Source organism: Carassius carassius, chromosome 16 (assembly GCF_963082965.1).
Source record: "Carassius carassius chromosome 16, fCarCar2.1, whole genome shotgun sequence".
Taxonomy (NCBI): Eukaryota; Metazoa; Chordata; class Actinopteri; order Cypriniformes; family Cyprinidae; genus Carassius; species Carassius carassius.
Genome location: NC_081770.1, coordinates 26,006,099 through 26,030,536, shown reverse-complemented (window position 1 = coordinate 26,030,536; position 24,438 = coordinate 26,006,099). Strand labels below are relative to the sequence as shown.

The 24,438-nt window shown below is 37.3% G+C and overlaps 1 protein-coding gene and 1 long non-coding RNA gene across 3 annotated transcripts in view; one reads left to right on the top strand and one right to left on the bottom strand.

Moving 5' to 3' along the window:
- senp7b (SUMO specific peptidase 7b) overlaps positions 1-19,848 on the bottom strand; it is a 28,197-nt gene extending 8,349 nt beyond the window's left edge. The window contains exons 1-12 of one of the 2 annotated variants that reach the window (XM_059569719.1): positions 19,672-19,848; positions 18,663-18,764; positions 18,433-18,533; positions 16,901-17,146; positions 16,705-16,796; positions 15,075-15,235; positions 13,321-13,621; positions 10,793-10,890; positions 7,453-7,593; positions 5,895-5,928; positions 2,633-2,842; positions 1,253-1,485 (exon numbers count right to left, since the gene is read on the bottom strand). In XM_059569719.1, the coding sequence (XP_059425702.1) occupies positions 1,253-1,485; positions 2,633-2,842; positions 5,895-5,928; positions 7,453-7,593; positions 10,793-10,890; positions 13,321-13,621; positions 15,075-15,235; positions 16,705-16,796; positions 16,901-17,146; positions 18,433-18,533; positions 18,663-18,764; positions 19,672-19,713 (1,761 nt within the window). In that variant the 5' untranslated portion in view covers positions 19,714-19,848. The remainder of the gene's footprint in view (positions 1-1,252; positions 1,486-2,632; positions 2,843-5,894; positions 5,929-7,452; positions 7,594-10,792; positions 10,891-13,320; positions 13,622-15,074; positions 15,236-16,704; positions 16,797-16,900; positions 17,147-18,432; positions 18,534-18,662; positions 18,765-19,671) is intronic. The other variant, XM_059569720.1, reaches the window with a different exon arrangement.
- A 697-nt stretch (positions 19,849-20,545) lies between these two features.
- On the top strand, positions 20,546-21,572 carry LOC132160046 (uncharacterized). Its single transcript, XR_009437939.1, has 3 exons — positions 20,546-20,573; positions 21,336-21,376; positions 21,469-21,572. It is a non-coding gene; the product is annotated as an uncharacterized LOC132160046 (long non-coding RNA).
- Positions 21,573-24,438: the final 2,866 nt, after the last annotated feature.

Below are 24,438 nucleotides of genomic sequence, written 5' to 3'. Positions count from 1 at the left end.
GACTGAAGAATGAATAAAAGGATGAAAACGATTAAGGTTGTACTGAAGGACAGATTAATAGAGAGAGATAAAGGAGTGGATGAAAGGACTGACAGATGGACAAAAGAAAAGGTGGATGGACGGACAAAAGAATGAATGTTGGACAGACCAAGAGATGGACAGATGGAATGACGGACAAAGGAATAGGTAGATGCACAATGAAATCAATGAATGAACAAAGAATGGATGGGAAAAAAATGGATGGACAAAGGAATGATTGATGTATGGATGAATGACTGAATGAATCAAAGGACAAAAGAATGGACTAAAGATTAAAGAAACTAAAACAAAATAGATTAAAGGATTAAAGAAGCTGAAGGATGGACAGAATAAGGAGTAGATGGGTGGACTAATGAATAAAAAAAAAGACAGACAGATATTAGATTCATGAAAGAATGATAGGATGAAACTGACGAATGAATGAATGGATGAAAGGAATGAAGGATATACTGAAGGACAGGACTGAATGGACAGACAGATTATGGGATGTATGGACAAAATAATAAATGGATGGACAGAAAGATGGAGTAAGAGAAATTGATGGAAATAGATGCGCATCGTATCAATCACTCTAGATTACTCGTGGGATGTTATTCGCACAAATAAAAACATTGCGTGATCTACCATGGTTGAGATAACTATGATTGCTGATTTGTACCTGTTTTGGAAGTTCCAAATATGCCAGAAAGCCAAATTCTGACATGTCTGAGCACACAGCACCATCCAGAGGCGCAAACAACTCGAATTTCAGCGTCATTCTCCAGGAACTGCGCTTGGGTGACCGCTGATTTTCTGCTCAAAATGACTGAGGCAAATACAGCGCGTTTGCAGCAAATGAGACACACACTTTGTTTCATTCACGTTGCCTGCCATGAATTTTCCACTATTCAGGTCTTTGTATTGACGTTAAATATGATCTACTCGCACAAATAATCACAGTTGTTTGGTGTGAACACACCATAAGAATAGATGAAAGAATGAAAGAACCTGAAGGATGGATGGACAGTAAAAGAAATAGATGGAAGGACAGGCGAAAAGAAATAAGAATGGATGGATGGACGAAAAGACAAAAGGATGGAAACATGGAAGGATGAACAAAAGAATAGACAGATGGACGAACAATGAAATCAATGGGTGAATGGTAAATATTAGATGGAAGACTGACAAAGGAATGCATGAATCAATAGATGGATGGATAGACAGATGAACTGACCTTTGACATGTCCTGTCCAGCGTCCCTCACGTTTTGTCCCAGCAGGGACAGGAGATGTTCGCCCCGTGGGTAGCAATGAAGCTGATTCAGTCCGTCCGACCAGGACAGAGAGTTACTCAAATCACTCTGACCGTGTCGCAGACCAATCACGTCCATGAGAGATGCCAATAGAGCCACCTGAAGATCCTCCAGCTGGCCAGTCAACACCAGCAGGATGAACGGACAGGCCTGTCCTGGAAACAGAATAGAAAAATAGAAACCACATTCTTCATTTCTTTCTATTAATTTAGTTTGTTTTATTTGTTTATCTTGAGCATTTAACTTGGCTCAGATGCTTAAAGATCCATCCAGAAATGCTCACTGGTTGGCCAAAATGAAAAAAGAAAATGCTTTCTTCCTTGCTAGAATGCCAAGCACATGAGAACCAGGCTGAATTAATTAATCTTTTAATGGCGGCCGCTTCAATCACACACACACACCTGTTTGCGATTCACACACACTGCAGGGATTGCCTTAATACTCAATGGTTGACGGCTCGTCACATGAGCTCCGACTGCTGCGATAACCGCATGGTGCCATTAAGACTGGGTCACCATGCCAGCAGCATTCTCATTACAGAAATCAAGGGGGTGTGTGAGTGTGCATGTTGGACTTGCAATTTCTCAGATAAATATTGTGATTTAGATTTGAAATGTAAAATCTTTTGAATAATAAAATTATATTTATTAATAATAATAATAGTAGTAGTAGTATTAGTAGTAATAATAACAACAACAAATCAAATTAAAAAAAATAAATATTTAATTTTAAACATTTATTTGTTTCTTGTTTTATTAACAGTTATTAATAATACATATTTATATTTTTATAATAAAATGACAAAAATACTACTATTATTATAATTATTCATTTAATGGAAAAAAGTATTTAAGAAAAAAGTAATAAAATATGCCGTTCTAGTTTAAAGTTTCCAATTAACATTGCAACTTGGCACTTTAAAAAATATATTTTTAAATATTCAACTGATTTAATAGGTGTGTGTGTGTGTGTGTTTAAAATTATATATATTTTAAAAGGCGCTATACAAATAAACTTGAATTTTAAATGTATAAAAATGTCAAATATTTTATCTGTATTTAGTGTACAGATATGCTTTATCCAGTCAGAATTTAGAGCAGGTTCTTCATTTTAATTTATAACAGTACCTTGTGCTCTACAAAAGTGCAATAACATTTTTGATAGTCTATATTATAATCTGTATTAATTGTCATTTGTTAAATGAGTTTCTTTTATAATAAAATAACTTTGATTTCCATCCAGAAAAGCATAACTTTCAGCTCAAATGGATCCCTATCCAGAATGCTCCAGTGCAGGGATCACCTGAAGTGTGTACGGTGTGCAGCACAGACAGCTCTGTCTGGAGTAGCCTGGCTTGAGCATCTGACACCATGAGGAAGAGGAGAGAAGGTGCGGGCTCCTCTGTGCTCAATAACAAACTGCCGTCACGGGCCAGTCCGCCGTCCCACACGCCGTACAAGAGCAGCTGAGAGCATGACACGCTAACGGCTAGCTCACCCTCTCCATCAACACCTACAAATACAATAAACAAGAAGGATTATTCAACTTTACTCAAATATATTTTAAATATAGCATGACAAATATTTGGCGAAGTATAATCTTAATGTGTTTCTTTTCAAAGAGTCATTCAAACAAACAAACCAAACTGATATCCCTAGTTAAAACAAACTTTTGAGTACATGATTCAATGATCTGATCAAAACATGCAAATTATACCAAAAACTACTGGCATACCCAAAGAGTCAGTGAACGAATCATTTTAGTGAACAGACTCAAATAAGATTTGCATTTCTGAGATGAATCAAAACCGCCACCATTACTAGTCTATTGAGTGACAAACAGAGACGTTCTCATTTTAGACAGCACTGAATCAGTATTTGTGGTCTGTTTTCTTATTGATTTGAAATATGTAGCTAAAAGTTGACAAAATCAAAACTGGCCTATTAACTTAATGTTGTCATCACCATGTGACTTGCACATTCACAACTCCTCTCCTAAGATTTCATAGTAAAGTGTCCATCAGTTGCGCACTTTGAAATTTCATCTGAAGCAGTAGGTCATTCGAGAACTTTTCCTCTACGATATTATGAATACTACAACTTTGGATATCCTACTCTTTTCACATTGTTTTTCACCTACTGTATAAGCAGACATTTTCATATGTAGGGTTAAGTTAAATTTAAAGATTGCTAGATTACCGTTAATTTTAGCGAATGGACGAACTGCAATTAGAATCGCAAGCTGAAGTTTGGTTGTCTGCTGCTTCAAATTCTTAAATTCTTTAAAGTCAGGTGGATTCTGATTGGCTGCCAAAGTTTTTTATAATTTATTAGCTCAAAAAAAAATTTTTCTGAAAGCGATTCCAATGATGTCGTATCGGTGTCGTTATCGTTAAAGTTGTAGTGTGGACTTCCTAATTCTTTTTAATTAGACCAATTTTTATAACTATTATTATACTGTAGTTATTGTCCTAGGTCTTTAGAATGTGCATGCTAATTGCTAATGGTTAATGCTAACCAATAGCCAAGTAGCTACATTTTTAGCCTTAACTAGACCTAGACATGGCATGATCTGTACTCAAAAGCTTGATAAAATGCTATCTTTGGCTCTTGAAACAGAATGGTATCATTCAAATAATAACCAACTAACATTTATACATTATAATATTTAGTGCCCATGTGTCATGATGTAATGTCCCACTAAGTTATTTTTCTTGTCAAATATCCTCTTTCCCTCAGAAATACGTTATATTCCGCAAGTTAAATGGATTTCAAACAACTGACGTTGACTTGACTTTTAGGCACACACTAGCATATGCACACCACTGCTAATAGCTAACAGACACCAGAAAAGTCCAACCACATTTTTACTTGCCAAATATACTCTTTCCCTCAGAAAAAAAGCTCACATTATTCATATAAAATGGGTTTAAAACAGCAACTGACATTGACTTGACTAACATTTAGGTGCACACCAGTGTACGTGTGTCAATGCTAATAGCTAACACCCACTAGAAAAGTCCAACCCTATTTTATTTTGTCAAATGTCCTTTTTTCCTCAGAAAAAAAGACACATTATTCACATTAAATGGTTTCAAACAGCAACTGACATTAGCTTGACTAACTTTTAGGTGCTCACTAGCGTACATGTGTCAATGCTAATAAACTAACAGCCACAAACTTGATAAAATGCTTTCTTTGGCTCTTGAAACAGGATAGCCTCATTTGAATGAATACCAATGTGAACCAGCATTGATACATTCTGATATTTAGCCCCCATTTGTCACAATCCCATAACACAATGTCCCACCACGTAATTTTTTTCCTGAAAAATATCCTTTTCCCTGAAAAATATGTCACATTACGCAAGTAAAATGCATTTCAAACAGCAACTGACACTGATAAGCTTTTAGGCACACACTAGCATATACGTCAACACTGGTAGCTAACAGCCATAAATTTATCACAAAGGCTTGATAAAAAGCTCTCTTTGGCTCCCGAAAAGGATGACCTTGCTCAAAATGATTTGTTTTAATGTCTCTCGAGTGGGTGGCTTATGCACAAAGACCCTAGAAAGCTAAGAACAGAGAGGCGCTTGTCTGAAACCCTCATAAGCATCTTATACACACACACACACACACACACACAGGTGCTCTATTGAACACATACAGTAATACGGGGATGACTGAAGTCATGCAAACAAGTTCTCTGCTCTTCCTCTGTCTCACACACATAAATAGAGTCTTAATCTGAGCCGTCTTAGTGGTGAAACTAAGAGCGAGGAGGGAGAGACAGAGGGTCACAGACAGTTGAGGAGAGCTGTGACCTGGGACAAAACAGGGTGAAGGGTTAATGAACTCTGCAGTCTGCTGGACACCCATCCAGTGAGCCGATCGATCGATGTAATTACACTTATTTGCCACACGGGGAAGCACCACAGCAAAACAATGATATTTGTATACATAAACTTTGTATTAGATCAGATTTGTTCACTGGGTGTCCGAATGTTATACTAGTATCACACTAAATAGCTCTACTCCTTAACACGCATGTGTCGTACAATATAACGCAAAACACCTGTTTAAACGAGTCTCGTTTTTCACTGCTCTTCCCAGCATGAGCACAAGACTGAATAAATTAATCCTCACACACACACCACACACACACACACAATAATTCCTGTATGTTAATAAAAGCACTAATAAGAGCTAATTCCTGTATGTTAATAAGAGCACTAATAAGAGCTAATTCCTAAATATTAATACATATTTTAGATTCTTTCATTTTTTTCATTTATTACTTAACATTCATAAACATAAAAGTTTTTTTTTTAAATAATACATTTATAGAAATAGATCTAAATATGTTTTTTTATTATTAAATATAAAGCTAGTTCTTATTTTTTAGCTCTGATATAACAGAAAACTTGGATGGAAAAATAAAAACAGATTTTTGATACACTTTAATGGTCTTTCAAGGTTTTTCTTTTTTTTTTGCTTACCTTATTTCATAATCCTCAATATTTATCTAAACTAAAAAAGAAAAAGATTGTTAGTTGTAAATACCTTTCAGTGGTACATAGATGCCTTCATCTGTGATCTATAAAAGAAAGAGAGAAGGAAAACATTGCATTAAGACAAAAGGCAAACATGGACGGGATAACAAAGGGTTTTAGCGGTCTCTTAAACTGCTGACAACAAAGTCTGTCCACCAGCAGATATTTAACAGATTGAAGATATAAAAGAGCCATTCTGCCACAGATAGAAAAGCAGAAAAGAACACAGTCACATAAAACTGTGGTCAATGAACCCAAACCAGAACAGAGGACGTTCCTTCTGGCATTCATTCCGATAAAGACAACAAACGCTTGACACTTCCTTTGTTCCAAATATCCGCGTTCATGCTGCCTACATTGGCAGTTTTTTCAAAGGCAGCATTCTTACTGAAACCAACCTCAAAAGAGTCTATATAGACAGGAAATAACAAAACATACCACAGTAAGCGTGACACATATCAACGCAATATGAATGTTATTGTTATTGTTATTAAAATCTTAATCATATCTGGAAATATGACTTTTAAATCTTGAAAGTTTGTGTCAGGCATTAATAAAAAAATAATAAAAAAAGTGAAATAATTGTGATTTATTAGTGTACAAAATTCAAATTATATAGTTTAGATGAAAATCAATCTGCAAACTGATGACAACAAAGAATTGTGTATTGCAATGAATCATTTTAAATTAGCAAAAAAAAAAAAAAAAAAAAAAAAAAAAAATTGAATTAAAAAGCATTGAATAATGAATCAATTGACCTGCCATCAAGCAAAATAATATCATTTAAAACTATTTATATATATATATATGCTACAGTATTTATTAATATGCATGTATACAATTACATTTCTGAAAAAAAAAAACTGCATAAGAAAAATTTTGATTTCACAATTTCAAACCCATTTTTCAAGCCTTTACTAGGTTAAAAGAGGCAGCTCCCTGGGTTTTGGAACAGAGATACTGACCTGTTAATCAAATCCACACGTTACACACACGCGTCCCCTCCGGCTACTCTCCTTAAACACATCCTAAACAAGCGGCCCCCTCCAGGAGAGCACAACTATTGCTTAACGGCTTGTAAAAAGGGAGCATAAAAGCCCCTGTTATGTGCTTTTGAAGCATTGCTGGACAAACAATGATAAGCTGTACTCGGTGTCAGGGCCAGTTTAGGTTCCAGCCGTTGTTGTTGTTCTAAATAAACACGGCTTTCACCGTGTTTCGTTGGTCTCTTAATCACATCTGCAGCCCAATGTCGGCTAGCTGTTGCTCTGTGGTTTGTAGCAGGAACGGCCAATTAAAACACTGGGATAACAGATGTCCTTCATTACACAAACAACAACACAAATCGAACTGTGTGATGGGCTGAATGTAAGAGCTGGAACCATGTGTTGGAAGCCCATCCGTCCAGATCTGGAAGATGGAACCGAGAGGCCTAATTCAATCATACCAGATAAGAGAATTAAGATCTTCAGACTGATGTCAAATCTAGTGGGTTTGAGGCCGCTGCTGAACCACTTTTATAATTTAATACAACTATAAATCATATTTTCAGCATAAGTTTCCCTCACCACAATGGTCCCGTTGGCCTGCGCCTCGATTGTGTCGTAATGGAGTCTGCTGAAGTCCAGTTCGATGTTGGAAGGCACTTCTACTTTGGTCGCTGATGTTTCACCTCCTGCGTTTGTCTTTGGGCTCTTTTGGTTCCCTGACTGAAGCGTGATGAAAGAGAATGGAAAACAAAAAAAAAACATTATTATATCATTTATATATTAGTGTGGTCACCTTTGCTTATTAATTGCAATTTTCTTATTGAAATTTATCGCGACTTATCCCACCTAACAATAAAATTGTTAAATATAGTTTTATATCGCAATAATGTTTTATTCAATCTTCAAATTAATGTAGAAGAAAGTATGTTTAATATTTGTTTAATGTCATCTTTTTTGACTAAGGGCGATCCTATCTCACTGATAACCAATACTACTGATTTCTCTATAATTTTTTTTGCTAATACTGAACTCCTAACATTACAGTATAATTGTAATTATACGGTTTTATAAGACTTTAAGAATAACAACTTCTACGCGGATCTGACACGCATGTTCGTTTCAGTAGTAGCGTAGTATAGCACAAAATAACAGCTGACAGGACAGGAAAATTAGTTTTTACTGACATATGGCCTAACAACATCTCAGTTCACTGTTGTTCTACTGACGCTTCTTGTCTCCTGTACCGTTTCCGCACTCGTTTGAGGTGAAGTAGAGTGCACGTCTCAAAAGTCTCCCATTTGATGTGGTCGTAAAGACATTCAGCATCTAAATAAGTGCAATTCTTGTCAAGAAAAAAAGAGCCCGAAGCAGCAGTCGGATGCAGAGTGGGGTGGCCACCGCTAGCTCTGCACCTGCGCTAACTGCGTTAAAGTCTGTGTGAAGAATTGTTTTTCAAGAATTGTTGTTCTGAGAATTGTTTCTTAACACATTATAAATGTTAGAAATGTATTGCTGAAACACATTACAAAGACTCTGAAGTATGTAGTACAGAATTGTGGTGTTAAAGCGTCAAATAGTTTTTCACCAGTTCTGTGTTCAGGAATGTTTGGGTTGGGCAAAAACAGTGGCTCAATGACGCAATGGAGCCACAGCGCGTGGCCCCGCCCCTAACTTTATAATAACTACTGCTATTAGCATCAGCAGTTCTCCCGATCACCGTCACTGTTCGTTACTATAATAGTCTACATTTTGCTAGCTAGCTATGCATTCCTTACGCAAATGGTTACCTGGTAGCAACAATATACAAAACGGCTCGGCCTCATTATTTTAATTGATATGAAGAATTCATTCAGGTTGTTGCTGTATTTGACAGGTGAGAGAGATGGCAACTTTGCCGCGAGTGGGTGTGGTTTCAGCGCTAACAGTATAATTTGTTCCTCGATATATTGTAACATTTTATTTATTTGTTTGTTTGTAAATTAACACAAATAATAAAAACTAAATTCTTAATTCATAACATAATATTTACATTTACTAAAAAAATGTATATTTTATTTTAATAAGCAAATAATTATAATTTGGTAAAATTATTAATAACATAACATTAATTTCTTACATTTTTTTTCTCTTAAATACACAGCCTATTTGACCAAATATATATATTACTCCAGTCTTCAGTGTCACATGATCCATTAGAAGTCATTCTAATATTCAGATTTTATGCTCAAGAAAAATTGCTTAATATCAATGTTAAAATGAGTTGCGTTGCTTAATAAATGTGTACATTTTTTCATCTATTTCTTTCTTTGATAAATAGAATGTTCAAAAGAAAAACAAACATTTCATTTTTTTTTACATTATACATGTCTTTACAGTCACTTTCATGCATTCTTTTTGAATAAAAATATTAATTTCTTTACAAATTGTAATAAAATACTGACCACAAACAGCAGTGTTAATTTTATATGGTAAAAATACACTTCTTTTATATAAAACCAACACTATATTGTAATAATAGTCAATGCTTTTAATACACAATATTTGAATTTTGGGTCTTAATTTTTCTTGGACGTAATGAAAACCAAGTGTCTCATTTGTTTGCATGCCAGGCTGAAAGTGAATACATCAACTGATATTGAGAAAAACCTTGCACTGATATTGAAAGTCGCATTGCTGTATTCGTCCTCAAACATGTCTCAAAAACGTTTCTACTTCAGAATTGAGCGCAAATCCAAAATGCTGCATACCAAAGCTAGAAGCCTCTCATACCGGGGTGCCATATTGAATTTGTTCTACTGTCACAAAAAACAACGCAAATTGAAGATGTGTCCAGCTTGGACAAACAAAACTAACGATTCTGACAAAGGAAATTCGTTGAAAGGGTTTGACGAATAGCTGTAAACAAGGGCGAACCCAAAGCTCCTCAGCCATACTGAACAAATCTAGACTTCAAAAGACAGATGTGCATGAAGATAAGATGAAATGAGTTAACATTTGTTTAGCATAGCTCTTCGGCAAAGTTTCAAAGCTTCTTCAAACGACACAGATTCTCGAGGACACAAACGCTTCATCCAAATGGTGTGGGTTAGATTATAATAAGGATAGGGACATTTGAAGATCAGTCAAAGATGTAAGAGTTTTCCATTCCACATTGATTAAGAGAAAATGCATTTATATACTACCTTTCAAAAACTTGGGGTCAATAAGTATTTAATCATTTTATTCAACAAGGATGCATTAAATTAATAAACAGTGACAGTAAAGACATTTATTTATAATGTTACAAACAATTTCTGTTTCAAATAAATGCTGTTCTTTTGAACTTTCTTTAAAAACATGAAAATCAAATCTGTATATAGCTCGTTTATTTTATGCAGTGTAAAAATGCTTATTTTTTATTATGCAATTTTAATGTGTTAAGGCATTAAAGTGTAAACTCATCTGCATGTTAACACCATGCTTTTATTTTAATAATAAAATAAATAAAGACACAAAAACATACCATACTTATTTTATCCAGGGACTACGGATGAAAAATAGCCTTTGGCTAATTTTGGTTCGTTTATAGAAATGTTTATAAATATCTTGGGCTGCCAAATGATTGACATATTTTAATAATCATGGTTTAGGTTATAATTTTTCCATTCTTAATGTTTATGTATTCAGTTCTTTTTTTTTATTAAATAAAATGTGTCACATTATTGAAAACAAAGTATATATTCTACATTTACCTTTATCGGAGTTTGACTAAATTATTCAATGACTTCTGTGAGTGTATAACCACAAACAGCATTAAACATTTATCATTCGTAATTTGCGTTGGGTAAAAGCAAGTGCTAAATTAATAAATGCAAATATTTATGACATGCAGTCAGTAGGGGCATCTACTCTAAATCTACACCCATTCGTTATCCATTACCTGAGCATCCCTGATCCCCTCAGAAATCCGCTGCTCTTGCAAACCCCCAGACACATCATTCATTTCATCGGCTCCTTCATCATCGCTGGACAGCACGACTGAAGGAGAGAGAGACAGATGTGTATTCAGAAATGCATTTGTGCAAAAAGTCAGATGTTCTTGCTTCCATAGAAGCACACAGTAGGTTCTTTGGAGCAAAGATCATCAGGTTGTGCATTATAATATATTTTGCGTTGAAATGTTTTGTATTAAATTAGGAACAAATGAAGAATAGAAGCCTTTTCACCAGTGGTCTCAGACTTCCGGAGCACACCGCACATGTCTAAACGTTCTGGAGGAAAAACAAACTTCAGGCCTCCTAGATAAACTTCTGATGCTACATTTTCCAATGAGGTAAACGCGAGTCTTGACAGATGTTTGCTTCAGTAAACAGCTTGTGTGTGTATTTGAAAAGTTCACATGATTAACACCATCGAGGGTCAGATGGTCATTCCGACATTGTGTTCTTACAGCGCAATATTATGTTTCTAATAAAGCCATCAGACCATTTTTCTTGCATTTGGCGATTGATGAGTGTTAATTTCTGACCACGTGTTTATCTTTTTCCCTTCTTCTCTGCAGCAGAAGCTTCTCTTTGGCTGGGTCCTATAATGGGCTTTGAGAGAGAAACAGGGACATTGGTAATCCTCTCTTTTTTTTTCATCCTTCACCTCCTTCCCTTCCTCTTCCTGTCCACCAATCCATCAGAAAACCATAACAACCTCAATGCCGCCCATCTGTTTTTGCAACATTACAAATTTGCAAACTAAACAGATGTTTGTTCGAATCAATCTGTTCAAATCTTCTTTTTCAGATTGCCACTAACGGAAAAAAATCATAACAAAAGGGAACTGAAGCGTTTAAAGACGAAAAAAATAAATAAATTGAAAAACAACATGAAAGTAGCCATAAGATTGAAGCAAAATGAATCATTATTTTGAGCCAGTCGATGAATCAATTGATCTGGTTCACAAAACCAGCCTGAATGAACTCACTGACCTAATGATCCAGACTGAGAAGTTTTTGTCTGTTTTGCACACTAACACATGTCTTCTGAAGACAACGTGAATGTGTGTAATCAATTTTTGGGTGACCAGTGACTAACTGTTCCTTTAAGGGCAACCATAATAGGAGAAAGGTTTTTAGGATGAACTAATCCCAGCTGATCATGAAGAGGAGCATGGTACATCTGCGACAGAGCAGAGCAGAGCAGACAGAGGTGTAATGGGCTTTACCCAGACCTTGAGGTCAGGATTGCAGTAATCTAGATTGTGAGAGTGAATGCTGCTATTCTGCACACCACACACTTAGCAAGGCATCAATCTTTATGAGGACATCCTTTAACCAATGACAGCTCAGAAAAAATGCTGCCTCCATAACAATAGGACCGTCACTTAGTCACAGAAAAGGCAGTTTTTTGTCAGATAGGTTAATTTGGTTTCATTCTCTTTTTCCGTTCACACTCAGTTTGCGATTTTCAATCCAGATTCCACTTTGTCCACTGGTGAAAGTTTACTATTTTATTTAGCGATGGATAGGTTGTATATCTGTACCATAAGAGTTATTGAAAAAGGTTTATTATTTTTATTTTTTTTACCTATTAGGTTAATTAGTTTTCACTCTCTTTCTGCATTCCCATTCAGTTTCCATTTTAAATACAGATTCCACTTCGTCTGTTGGTGGAAGTTTATTTTATTTAGGCATGCACAGTAAATAACGGTTACTGGAAAAAGCTTCTTTTATTTTACCTGCTAATTTGGTTTTACTCTCGTTTTATGTTCAGACTCCCTTTGCATTTTTAAATCTAGATTCCACTTTTTCAATTGGTGGAAGTAACCCATTTTATTTAGGGATACAAAATATATCAGTAAAAAAAAAATTTTTAGCAGTAAAAAATGCTGTTGTATTTGTAAATGCTCATCTTCCCTGTTTGTACATTTTAATTCCCTTCGTCATCATCTAACACTCACTTCAAGTTGATCTTTGGAAACTAATTTAATAACACCGTTAAATGTAATCTTTAGAAAATCTCAAAATGAATATCCATTTTTCATAATGTGCATTTATGTTTGTTATAATGCTGTGATGCATTTTAGAATTTAAAATCTGTTTATTTTTATTAGCCAAAACACAAAAATAATTATCAACTTATTGTGTTGTAATATTGGTGCATTTTTTTTTTTTTTACAAACTTATAGGTTGGGTTATCTTGACCTTCTGACCATTTAGAAAAACAAGATCTGGTGCCTCTGCCAATCAGTGCTTTTAAGAAATACGTCTTCCATTAAAGACAAAGGCAGCATGTTAACTTTTTTCCAATCATTTATGGGGTAAGCTGGCATACACGGCATGCAAAAGCTGTTAAACGCACTACCCACCTCCCTGAAGGGTAAGAAAGTTTAAATAAGGCAAGTTTGCACTTAAATCAATGTCTGAAAAGTGATGGAAAGAATAATATGAAAGAAAGAAAAAAAGACAGTCACACGTACTTGGCTCTGTGGAGCTAGGCTTGGATCTCTTGTAGGTCTTGTAGAAAATCGGGGGCTTCCTCCTCAATTTGTTGCTGTAAAATGACCCAAATGGGTCTTTGCTCTTGGCCTCTGGAGGTGAAGTGAGTATGTCTTTTCTAACAGGCACAGAGGTGGCAACTCTTTCTCCAGAGGTCCTCAGATGCCTAGCTGGAGCTTCCTGAAGAGAGCGGCCTGAGCGGAGGCTGGGTTCATGATTAGACAGTTTAGAAACAGACTGTTCATTCAACACAGTTCCATTCTTGTTTTTGCTTGCAGTGTTCTAGAGTCAGAAGGGACAAGAACAAAGAGGTTACAGTTAAACTCCAGCTGAGTGAGACAACACCCTGTCCAAAACTGGCACAGGTTCAGCTCTTTAATATTAAGTAACAAGACTGAACACTTCAGAAAAGCTACAAAGCAACCTTAGCATAAAGTAATTAATATTCATGATCTAACAGTAAGACATAGTCGGAATCTTACATTTTCTAAGTACCAACATCAGTATGGATAAACTAATAGGTACTACTCATATTATGGTGACTTTCAATGCTCTAGGCATAGTAGCAACACTCTGCCATAGTAGGATTTGTAATATCACCACTGATGTACCAATAATGGTATGATATAATTAATATTTATGAGCCCTACTATGGTGAAGGCTCAATTCATGAATATTAAGTAACATGAATGACAGCTCCTGGAAGGTTTTGAGGCAATGTCAGTATAACCTATTTCATATTTATGAGCCAAGATTAGATTGTTCTATGGTGAAACTTTGCTTCATGAATATTAATTAGGTAGCATGACTGGTTGGTCAGTATGACTTCATTTGTATTTATGAGCCAAAAACTTCTTTTCAAGAATATTAATTAGATAAGTTAAGTTAAAATAATTTAATGGTCCAACACTTTGCTATAGTAAGATTTGTAATATCACCAATGATGAAGTGAAGTGAAGTGAAGTGACATTCGGCCAAGTATGGTGACCCATACTCAGAATTAGTACTCTGCATTTATCCCAACCAAAGTGCACACACACACACACACACACACACCCAGAGCACTGGGCAGCCAATTTTGCCGCGGTGCCCAGGGAGCAGTTAGGCGTTCAGTGCCTTGCTCAAGGGCACCTCAGTCATGGTATTTAAGGTTGGAGAGAGTGCTGTACATACACTCCCCCACCTACAATCCCTGCTGGTACGAGACTCGAACCCGCAACCTTTTGGTTATGAGTCTGACTCTCTAACCACTAGGCCATGACTTCCCCAAAGTCATAAAATGACTGGATGCTTCTGAAAGGTTAATTAATATCTATCAGTCGTACTATGGTGAAGGCTTGGTTAATGAATGTTAATTAGGTAACACGACCGCATGACTCCGCAGAGGTTATAAAACAACTTAATAATGACAGTTTCCATTTCTGACATTGCACAAATCGACATGACATAATAAGAAAGCCCTAATTAATATTCATGAGCTAAGACCATATTTCTGTATTATGCTGAGCTTTGGCATAAATATAAATTAGGTCACAGAGATATTGCTTCATATCCTTCCTCGATACAAGCCCTACTTATGGTGAACAGTGATGACCTTTGGTTTAGACCAGATAACAGTGCCAGAATGTAATTGATATTCATGAGCTAGAACTTTAAAGTAGAAAGATTCTGAATTTTTCAAAACTGAGTGGGTACTACATATTCTTGAATGTGACAGATCTGAACACCATCTCACCTTAGAGACGTCACCAACAGAACCCGTTGACTTTAATTTGCGGTCTTCCAGTGAAACGTGCGCAGTGTCCTCTAAATTGGACGACCTCTGTGCCTCTTTCACCTGAGAGTGGCTTTGTGTCCCTTCGGTTTCTTCTTCCTCCAGTTCCCCTGGATCCAGGCCTAAGATGGAATGGTGAAATAATAAAAAAAGGAAACTCTAGGATTTTACAAGCAGCACAACCCTCTCCTAACAACTGTTTTTTTCTCTTTATGCAGTCCCCAGTACATCTAAAACAGCCTTATTGACCAAATATCATTCCTCCACCTTGGTGGAGGTCACATCAGCCATGAAACGGGGCTAAATCACCCAATTCCCCAGAGATGTGGAACTAGACAGAGTAGAAGAAAGAAAGCCAGCGAGAAGGAGAGCAGCAGGACCATTTTAACAGATCCATAAAGTTAAGCATTTGTTTATTTATCAGCGATCCGAAGCCAGGAAAACTCTGATGCCGTCCAATATTATGTAGAGCAGGGAGTGAAGGAGGGTCAAAGGATAGGAGACAGCTGCGCGATGTTAAACATACTGCCTGAAGCACAATGGAGAGAGACAAAGCTGATCATTAAAGGTACTAAGAGATGCAGAGACTTAGAAAAGCCCCAAAATAAGGGCATTTTCCCTCATTAGCTTCTTGATAATCTACAGCAGATATCTCAGCCAAAGTTTACAGTTTACTTTAACTGCTTCTTTTGTTTAACGGTCCAACTCAATAGGGAAAACCCAAGTCGCTTTCTGAATTATGCGGATAGTCATGCTATATTGTGTTTGTGTTTTTGGCAAGAATTAGTACGAAGTCAATTTCATTTGAAATGTATGGTTGAGTTTATTCTATAGGTTTAAGTTTTCTTAGGAAAATGTGGGGGGTGTGCATGCAATATCTAGCACCAAAGTTCTAAAACGATTGTCAAGTAATATAAAACATTGTGTGTGTGTATATATATATATATATATATATATATATATATATATATATAATATAAAATTTACTTGCAAAAACAGATCGTTCAAATGTTTTTTATTAAGTTATCATGTTTTTATTGTGTTAGTTAGCTTTTTATTTTATTTTACCTAATCAATATAACCCAATTGCGGTTTGATTGAGAATTGGAATGCACAATAAAAAAATCATGATTTTATTTTTAATTGTTAAAAGTGGAGTTATCTCGTCATATATATAAAAATAATATACTAAATTATATATATACACCGATATATATTTATATATATATATATATATATATATACGCGCACACACACACACACACCCTAAAACTGGAAAATAAAATAACTAAATATTTAGAAACTGTGAAATAACATATTTCTGCTATATTTAGCTATATTTAAAAATTTAAATACAAAAATTTTTAAACTAAATAATAATAATAATAATAATAATAATAAAAATAACTACATTTTAAAGAAACATAATAAAAACGTGTATAACTAATAAAACAAAAACAAAAAAAATTAATAAAAATACTACACTAAAATTAAGATGGAACTGTAAAATATAAAAAAGCCAACTAAATCATAATAATAATTTTTATATATAATATTATATTAACGATACTTAAATAAGACAGGAATGTACCTCTATGGATCTTGAATGAAGAGCTTTCAGTCGCGCCCGTATGGTTCTCATCATGGCAGAGAAGAGTATCCGATGCTCTTTTGGGTCTCCATCTGAAACAAATAAACATAGACGTTATAAAACCCACTCGATCAAACCGAAATCTCCAGTTCTAGATCACGGGCACAGACCAGCACACCATGGCTCAGATTCTCACCTGCTGTTTCCTGTGAAGTCTCTCCCCGCGGTGGGAGTTTGACATTGGGCTCTGAAACCAGGCGTCTCGGACACCTTATTGGGTGTCCTGTTCCCCTGCATGGGGCTGATTTTTATCGGTTGTTTGTTCATTTTAAAACTGATCAGTCCACGTGTGGCTCCTCTGGGAATGTTATCCGAGCAGGTGCGTGTGCGTGAGCCCGGTGAAAGATCCCGCCGCTCACCGCTGAGAGACGGCCTGATGGGTCTGCAAGAGAGAAATGGACACAGATACAAATAAAATGTGCCATTATGCAACGGTTAATGATGTTTTGCTCTCTAAAGGTCCTTGCACACAGAGTCCGAAATTTTGTATGCACTTTTTCGTTATTTGTCATCCTTTCCTAGCAAAAAGCAAAAAATGCATCGAATCGAACCTGATCCAAATTTTTTTTTTATGACAGATGAAAGTTTCGAAGGCAGTGTATAAATGAAATAACATACAAATAAATGACACAACGTGAGGTTGTATTTATTTTTTTAACTTGCAAAAATTTCAGACTCAGTGTGCAATCAAGACCTTAAATGCAGGTGAGATCCTTGTTACAATAAAATTTATATAGATTATTTTGCCGGTATTATCATCTTTTAAGACAAAACGTTAAGTCTGACTGCTTAAAATAAACATACTTTAATACTTGGAGTTGGGAATTGTTTTGGTTCTGAACTTTAAAGATGAAAAATAATACCTCGCAGGTCAAAGGTATGGAACAATTAAGATTTCTTGATGTTTGTGATTTGTTACCATGTCTTTTGCCCACCAAGGCTGCATTTATTTTTAAAAAATAAAATAAAAATTAGGGAAATATTATTACATTTTAAAATAACTGCTTTCTAATAGAATTTATTTTCAAATGTAATTCATTTCTGTGATTCAAAGCTGATTTTTTTTTATGAATTTATTTGTATGAAAATACAAGTCCACTCAAAAGTTAAAAGTAACAAAAAAAATACAAAATGTATTAAAATTGAAAGTAAAGATATATATGATGTTTCAAAAGACTTTTATTTTGAAGAAATGTGGTTCTTTTGAATGTTTTATTCATCAAAGAATTCTGAAAAAAAAAAAAAAACTGTATTATAGTTTTCACGAAAATATTAAGCTGGAAAAAAACTGCTTTCAACATTAATAATAAGAGCCCTTAATAATAATTTAGCACCAATAATAACTGAGCCAGTATATTAAAATAATTCCTGATTGATCATGTGACACTGAGGAAATTCTGCTTTGAATCACAGGAATAAATACATTTTAAAATCTATCACAATAGAAAACATTTATTTTAAATAGTAATAATATTTCACAATATAACCATTTTCACTGCATTTTTTATGAAATAAATGCAGCCTTGGAGAGCATAGATAACAGGATTATAAAAATTATAAATACTAGTGTAACAGTGAATCTAGTCTGAACACACACCTCTTTCAAAGTGAATAAACAGCTCCATCTAGTGACACTTTCCAAATGTTCCTGGTTTACCGAGGTCTTACCTCAAAGATTCACTCCTCTGAGAGTCTCTCTGCAGCACATTTCCATTAGAACTGCATTTCTGAAGTGTTCTTCCATTGAGAGCGACTGAACCCCACTGCTTCTGTGAGACGAGACGTTTTTAAACTAAAAGAGCTGCTTTATATAAAAAGGCTGAGATGAGACTGTAAATGGACGACACACATTTACAGGCTGATTCTATGGACATCAGTGCAGATGGGGGCTTTATTACCGCGTGTGAGCTGCTGTCCTGCAGTCGAGACAGTGGAGACTGCATGTTAAGACACAGATCTGACGACTGCTTCTTTTTGGGGATCCTGAACGGGACTGCCATCTACAACAAATACAAGAACTGTTAGGGCATTCAAACTATAACAGACTTTTTAAGCATTTCACTTTTACACCGTGATAAATCAGCGTAATGCACTACAGCAAACAGTGTGTATTTTTAGGAATTTGTACAAACATTAGATAAAAAACTAAGACCAAGTACAGAACAGTAAAGGAATAATTGGAAGGATTTAAGGAAAACCAAGCATTAATACATCTGTATGTTCTTAAAAAAATGTCTAGGAAGCGCACAATGATTTGTATTTATGACATTTCTTCCTAATTAATTTTACATAAATAAAATGTCATTTTTACTTAAAATGGCTTTTACTGTCGCCTGCGAAACATACACGTGCTTACAAAAATAAATACGTGAAGAGGCTTGTTTGCTGAGGAACTGATCAAAAATAAAGTGAGTTGATGCTTAAAACAACGATATCTGTCAATGAGTTCGGAAATATAATTTTTTTTTTTTTTTTAAATATAAAAATTAAAAACACCAATGAAAGATATATGCTCTTGTTTAAAGCAAAAACTCACCTAATTTTGTTAAATTTCCCAGAAAACAAGACTGCTTATCTTTATTCTCAAGTAAACATATCTTTCATGATTTAGGAGAAGAGATACATATAAAACAGTCCCCTTTAAGACTGTTTAAAAAAATTATATGCCCATCTTACAATCAAAATCTCACAGTTCAAACACACAGTTAAATAAACACAAGCTAAATATAATCGTATATATCAGAAATAATAATCAAAATAAAAGTGTCTCGAAGCTCTGGAGCTCGTGAATGTGATTATTGTCACTCAGTTTAAACATGTAAGTTAAGTTAGCATTGGCTGCTAGGCTCCAGGGCCATTAATATTAGACAGCTGAGCTGATATTAGCTTCATAAACGCCATACTTACAGCACACAGCTGTCTGAGACTCGCTCTAGAAATATCAGGCATGGGCTATGAACGGGTGAAGGCACTGCTAAAGTATTCTGGACAGCAGAATAGCAATAAGTGAACTAACAAGTGGGAATCCCTTCTTCTGTTTATGTGCGACGTTCTTCCCAATTCTTCTTCTTCTTCTTCTGCAGTTTTGGCGGTTGGCGGGTATAGTTACAGCGCCATCTGGTGTACATTCTGATAAATATTCAAGATTCATATGTGTTTGTCAGATGCGACAACATTCAAACATATCTGAATAATATAGCAAACTATTTATGCAGAAGAGAGAGAGAGAGAGAGAGAGAGAGAGAGAGAAATAGAAAGAGAGAGAGAGAGAGAGAGAGAGAGAGAGAAACCAAAACTTGAAAATGAAAGATGAAAATATAAAAATAGAAACCGATTCAAAATGATAGGCCTAATAAAAACTAGTATTTCGGTGATACTAAAATAACAGTCGGACAAAAAGCAGCATTGGCTGATTCATATGTCCATATTAATAATATAATATTTTTTTAACTAAATTAGCACCTTGGCTCATATCTTTCATAGTGGAAATAGGTATATGCGAAGTGGTTTTATTGATACAATTATGTTTTCGTTTTTGCAGAGTAGCTCTTTATTGTTGATTTATTAGTCGAAGGGATAAATACATGTGTTTATTGTCGTGTAAAAAAATATATCTATATAATTAATAAAGTATCATTTTTCTTTTGTATATAACCATAGACGCGTTTGTATTGTTTGTGTTGCATAAGCGAGTTTTATTAGGTCATCAGTAATTTAAAGACCGTTGAGTAAACAACTTAATCTGCGCATGCGCAGTTGAGGATTGCTGCAAGTAATACACATTTAAATTCGTGCATCATGCTCAAAAGGTACCTTGTGCTGAAATCGTCGTCGTCCATCAGTAGTCATCTTTATTCACTGACTTTGAGGAGAAAGACTCGTCGAAAGTTAAGATTAGCTCGAGGCTTTGTGTTAGCTAAGCGTCAGTCTCTAACGTTATATAAACAGTATCAATAAATGTCGATACTATTACAACGATAGCGTGTCCTGAATATTACCAGGAACAGAGAAATGTAATTTCTAGTGCACCCGTTTAAAATTATGCGTTTGCTTGCGACGTTATTTCGAAGAACTAACTTTTGTTGAACATAAACAAAACTAAAATTCATGAAAACAAATTAAAGTGAATAAAGTGTTATTGCGGATATTAATGCCTATATACTATAACCTGTAGTATATGCAGACTGATATAGTTTATGTGTTTGTATTATTAACTTATCTGATGTCAAACTTGCACCAGTTAATTATAGTTGTATATATATATTTATGGGCCATATATACACATATATATATATATATATATACACAGAGATTTGACAAAACGTCTTTTCTATCTTAACTCTTCTACAAAGGCCTCTTGTGACTACTGTAGGTTCATCACCTGCTTTTGTCCTCATAAATGAAGTTTTGTTGACCTCTGTGTCGCTGCAGTACCTGTTGTTGAAGTCTGTCAGTCCCCTCAGGAAAAGCTGTTTTTAAGAAACTGTGACTAGTATCCTGAGGCATACCTTTAATATTGGGAATAGAAGTTTATCACAGTTTGTTATGTCTGTGTGATGTTTTTTTCGCAGTGTGCTGCTCATCTGTTTCTTTATACTACTTTTGAATGAAGGTAACACATACCATTGCAGATTTTTTATAAAATTTTAAGTCAATATCGACTCTCTTTCATGTGTTCCTGGTCTGTCTCTGCTGTTGTTTCAGCATCTGTCCAGGAAGTAGTTCAGGGTTTTATCGGAGGTTCTGCAGTTTTGCCGTGCCATCCTGGGAACAGAAAACTTACAGTCATCATTGCACACTGGAGGTATTCAGAGGTGTGATGAAATGGTTGCTATAATTTGCTCCTAAATATCTATGAATAGTATAGTGTGTAAGTGTAGTGAAGTGAGGTAAGGTGAAGTGTGTACACCCCCCTCCCCAACATATAAAAATAAATAAATAAAAAAATCGGTTCAGTTTAATGTTTAAAGGCAACTGCACAGTAAGCTTTTCATAGGTTAACGCAATAAATGTAAACACTGGTGCTTAGGGGTGTGCGATATATATCGTCTGCGATAATATCATAATTGTTGTTTTAAGGAAGTGCGATTTGACATAATCGAGTATTTTGCAAAGACCTTTGAAAACACCCCTACAGAGTGCACACATGTATTACTTGAAGTGCATTTAGAGTGTGTTCTTTAGAGTGTGTTCTTGATACAATTAGAATGATCACAAATTCAAGACATGGGGACAGAACACATAAATATTTATATAATTGCATATAGTTAATCAATGTCACACCAAAACCAAAAATTACCACGCTTACAAATGTAATGTTTATTTTTTACAACATTTAAAAAAAACAGCAAGATAATTAAGAGACTTACATTTTAGAAACCATATTTTCAGTTTTTGGCTATTTCTACAACAAAAATAATTCCGAACTCAGTCACAATGCTGTTTTGCGTCTCTGAGCAACATGGCTGTGTTTCGTTCCTGAATGAATCAACCATTTAAATGATTCGGTTCAATAGAAATGACTCACTTGTTGACAGTGACTTGTTGCCACCTACTTGCAGTTTTAATTTTGAATTTAAAGTTTGTGACGCGTGTCCCGAGCTCTCATCAGCGTCGCCCTGGAAACAGAGCAGACACACCTGCACCTGCTCATTACGGGCTGAGCGGTCACACCTGCAGCCCATCAAGGACGGGCTTTATAAGCTGCGCCGACGAACACAGAGGTGAGCGATGTCTCCAAAAGACTCTGTTTTTCCCTCCAGACAGCAGCGTGTGACCGCCAGCCCTCCCCAGACACGGACTTCACGGACCCACACAGCACTGCGCACCAAGACAGAGAGAAGGAGAGAAGAAAGCAGAGCACTGAGCACCGGAAACCCCTCACGTTGGCTATTTCCCCTTCACGGTTATCAATAAAAATCCACCCTTCGGGGAACTCGCCTTGATCCTTGTGTCATGCACTTCTTCACCCCGTCACACTTGTCGGAGAATGCGGGCATTGCAGTGAAGAAGTTACCGACCAGAATACCACTACATCCATTGTCACCTCACTTGGCTTGTTGACGGACGTTTTTTTTCCGGGTTGTTTTACTGATCTGCTGAAGCACCTCACCGAGGTGAGCATCCGCCAGCAACAGATCATGGAGCACATGGCCTCCCGACAAGGTGAAACGGAACGAGAGCTCGCCGCCCTCCGCATGGCCGCCACCCCGCAAACTCCGCTACCTGAGCCCCCGAGCCCAGCTACCCACCTCATCCCCAAAATGACGGCGCATGATGATGTCAAGACATCCCATCAGATGTTCGAGGTGATCGTGGCCTGGGAGGCGTGGCCCAGGAATGAGTGGGCGTGGATCGTGGCGCCGTTGCGGGGCGGGAGAAGCGCAACGGGGGTACTTCATGCTTCCCCCCGAGCGGAGCGGTTCATATGAAGAGCTGAAGAAGGAGATCTTGGGGCGGGTTGGTCTTTCGCCCATTAGTGCCGCCCAACTGTTCCATGACTGGTCCTACAACCCACGGTGGCCCGCCTGTGTGCAAGTGACAGACCTCTCATGCCTCGCCCAACACTGGCTACTGGCCGGGGGTCCCACCGTACACCAGGTAGCGGAGTGCGTAGTACTGGACCGCCTCCTACGGGCCCATCCCTGCCCTCTCCGGCAGGCGGCCGGTATGAGGAACCCACCCAACGTCGATGAGCTGGTGGAGGCCATCGAGCTGGCGGAGGCCACCCAACACGGTGAGGCTGAGGAGTGAGCGCTGCCCTTTCCCCGAAGGGTGGTCCAGGAGCGACACGCGCTGGAGGGCACCCAGCGACAAGTTTGCAGGCCGGCGGTTCCCGGGCCACAGGATGAGCCCATGCCCACCGAAGCTCCCCACTCCCCTGGACGCGTTTGGCTGGCAGGCTGTGCCGTACACGCGGAAACTCCAAAGCAGGCCCCACAGCCGGAAGTGAAGATAAATGGCAGACCGGTCCTCGTCCTCCTCGATTCTGGCAGCGCAGTCACTCTTGTCCGGCCGACTGTCCTTCCTCCACGGCCTGAACCCAAAGCCAGACTGCCCATCACCTGCATCCATGGCGATACCAGGGAAGTGCCGGTGCGGCGCGTCACTATCATGGTGCCCCCTGGCGCCTGGCCGGTGGAAGTCGGGATCGTCAAGGATCTGCCAGTTCTGGTCCTCCTCGGCAGGGATTGGCCGGGGTTCGACCCCTCCCCCCCAGCCCGCTGATTCTGCTGCCCATCATTGAGGTGCCCTTCGAGCGGATCGGAATGGACCTAGTGGGGCCACTGCCGAAGTCCACCCGGGGACATGAACTCATCCTGGACTACGCCACCCACTACCCTGAGGCCATCCCCCTCCACAAAGCCACTGCGAAAGCCATTGCCAAGAAGCTCTTCCTGCTGAGTAGTCGGGTCGGCCTACCATCCCAGATACTGACTGACCAAGGCGCCCCCTTCATGTCCTGGGTGATAGCTGACCTCTGCAAGCTCCTTCAAATAAAACAGCTCCGCACCACCGTATACCACCCGCAAACGGATAGCCTGGTCGAGCGCTTCAAACAAACGCTCAAGCAAATGCTGCAGTGAGTGGCTGCTGAGGACAAGCACGACAGGGACAAGATGCTGCCCTATGTCCTGTTCGTCCCCGCGGCCTGCTTGACGTCGCCAGAGAAGC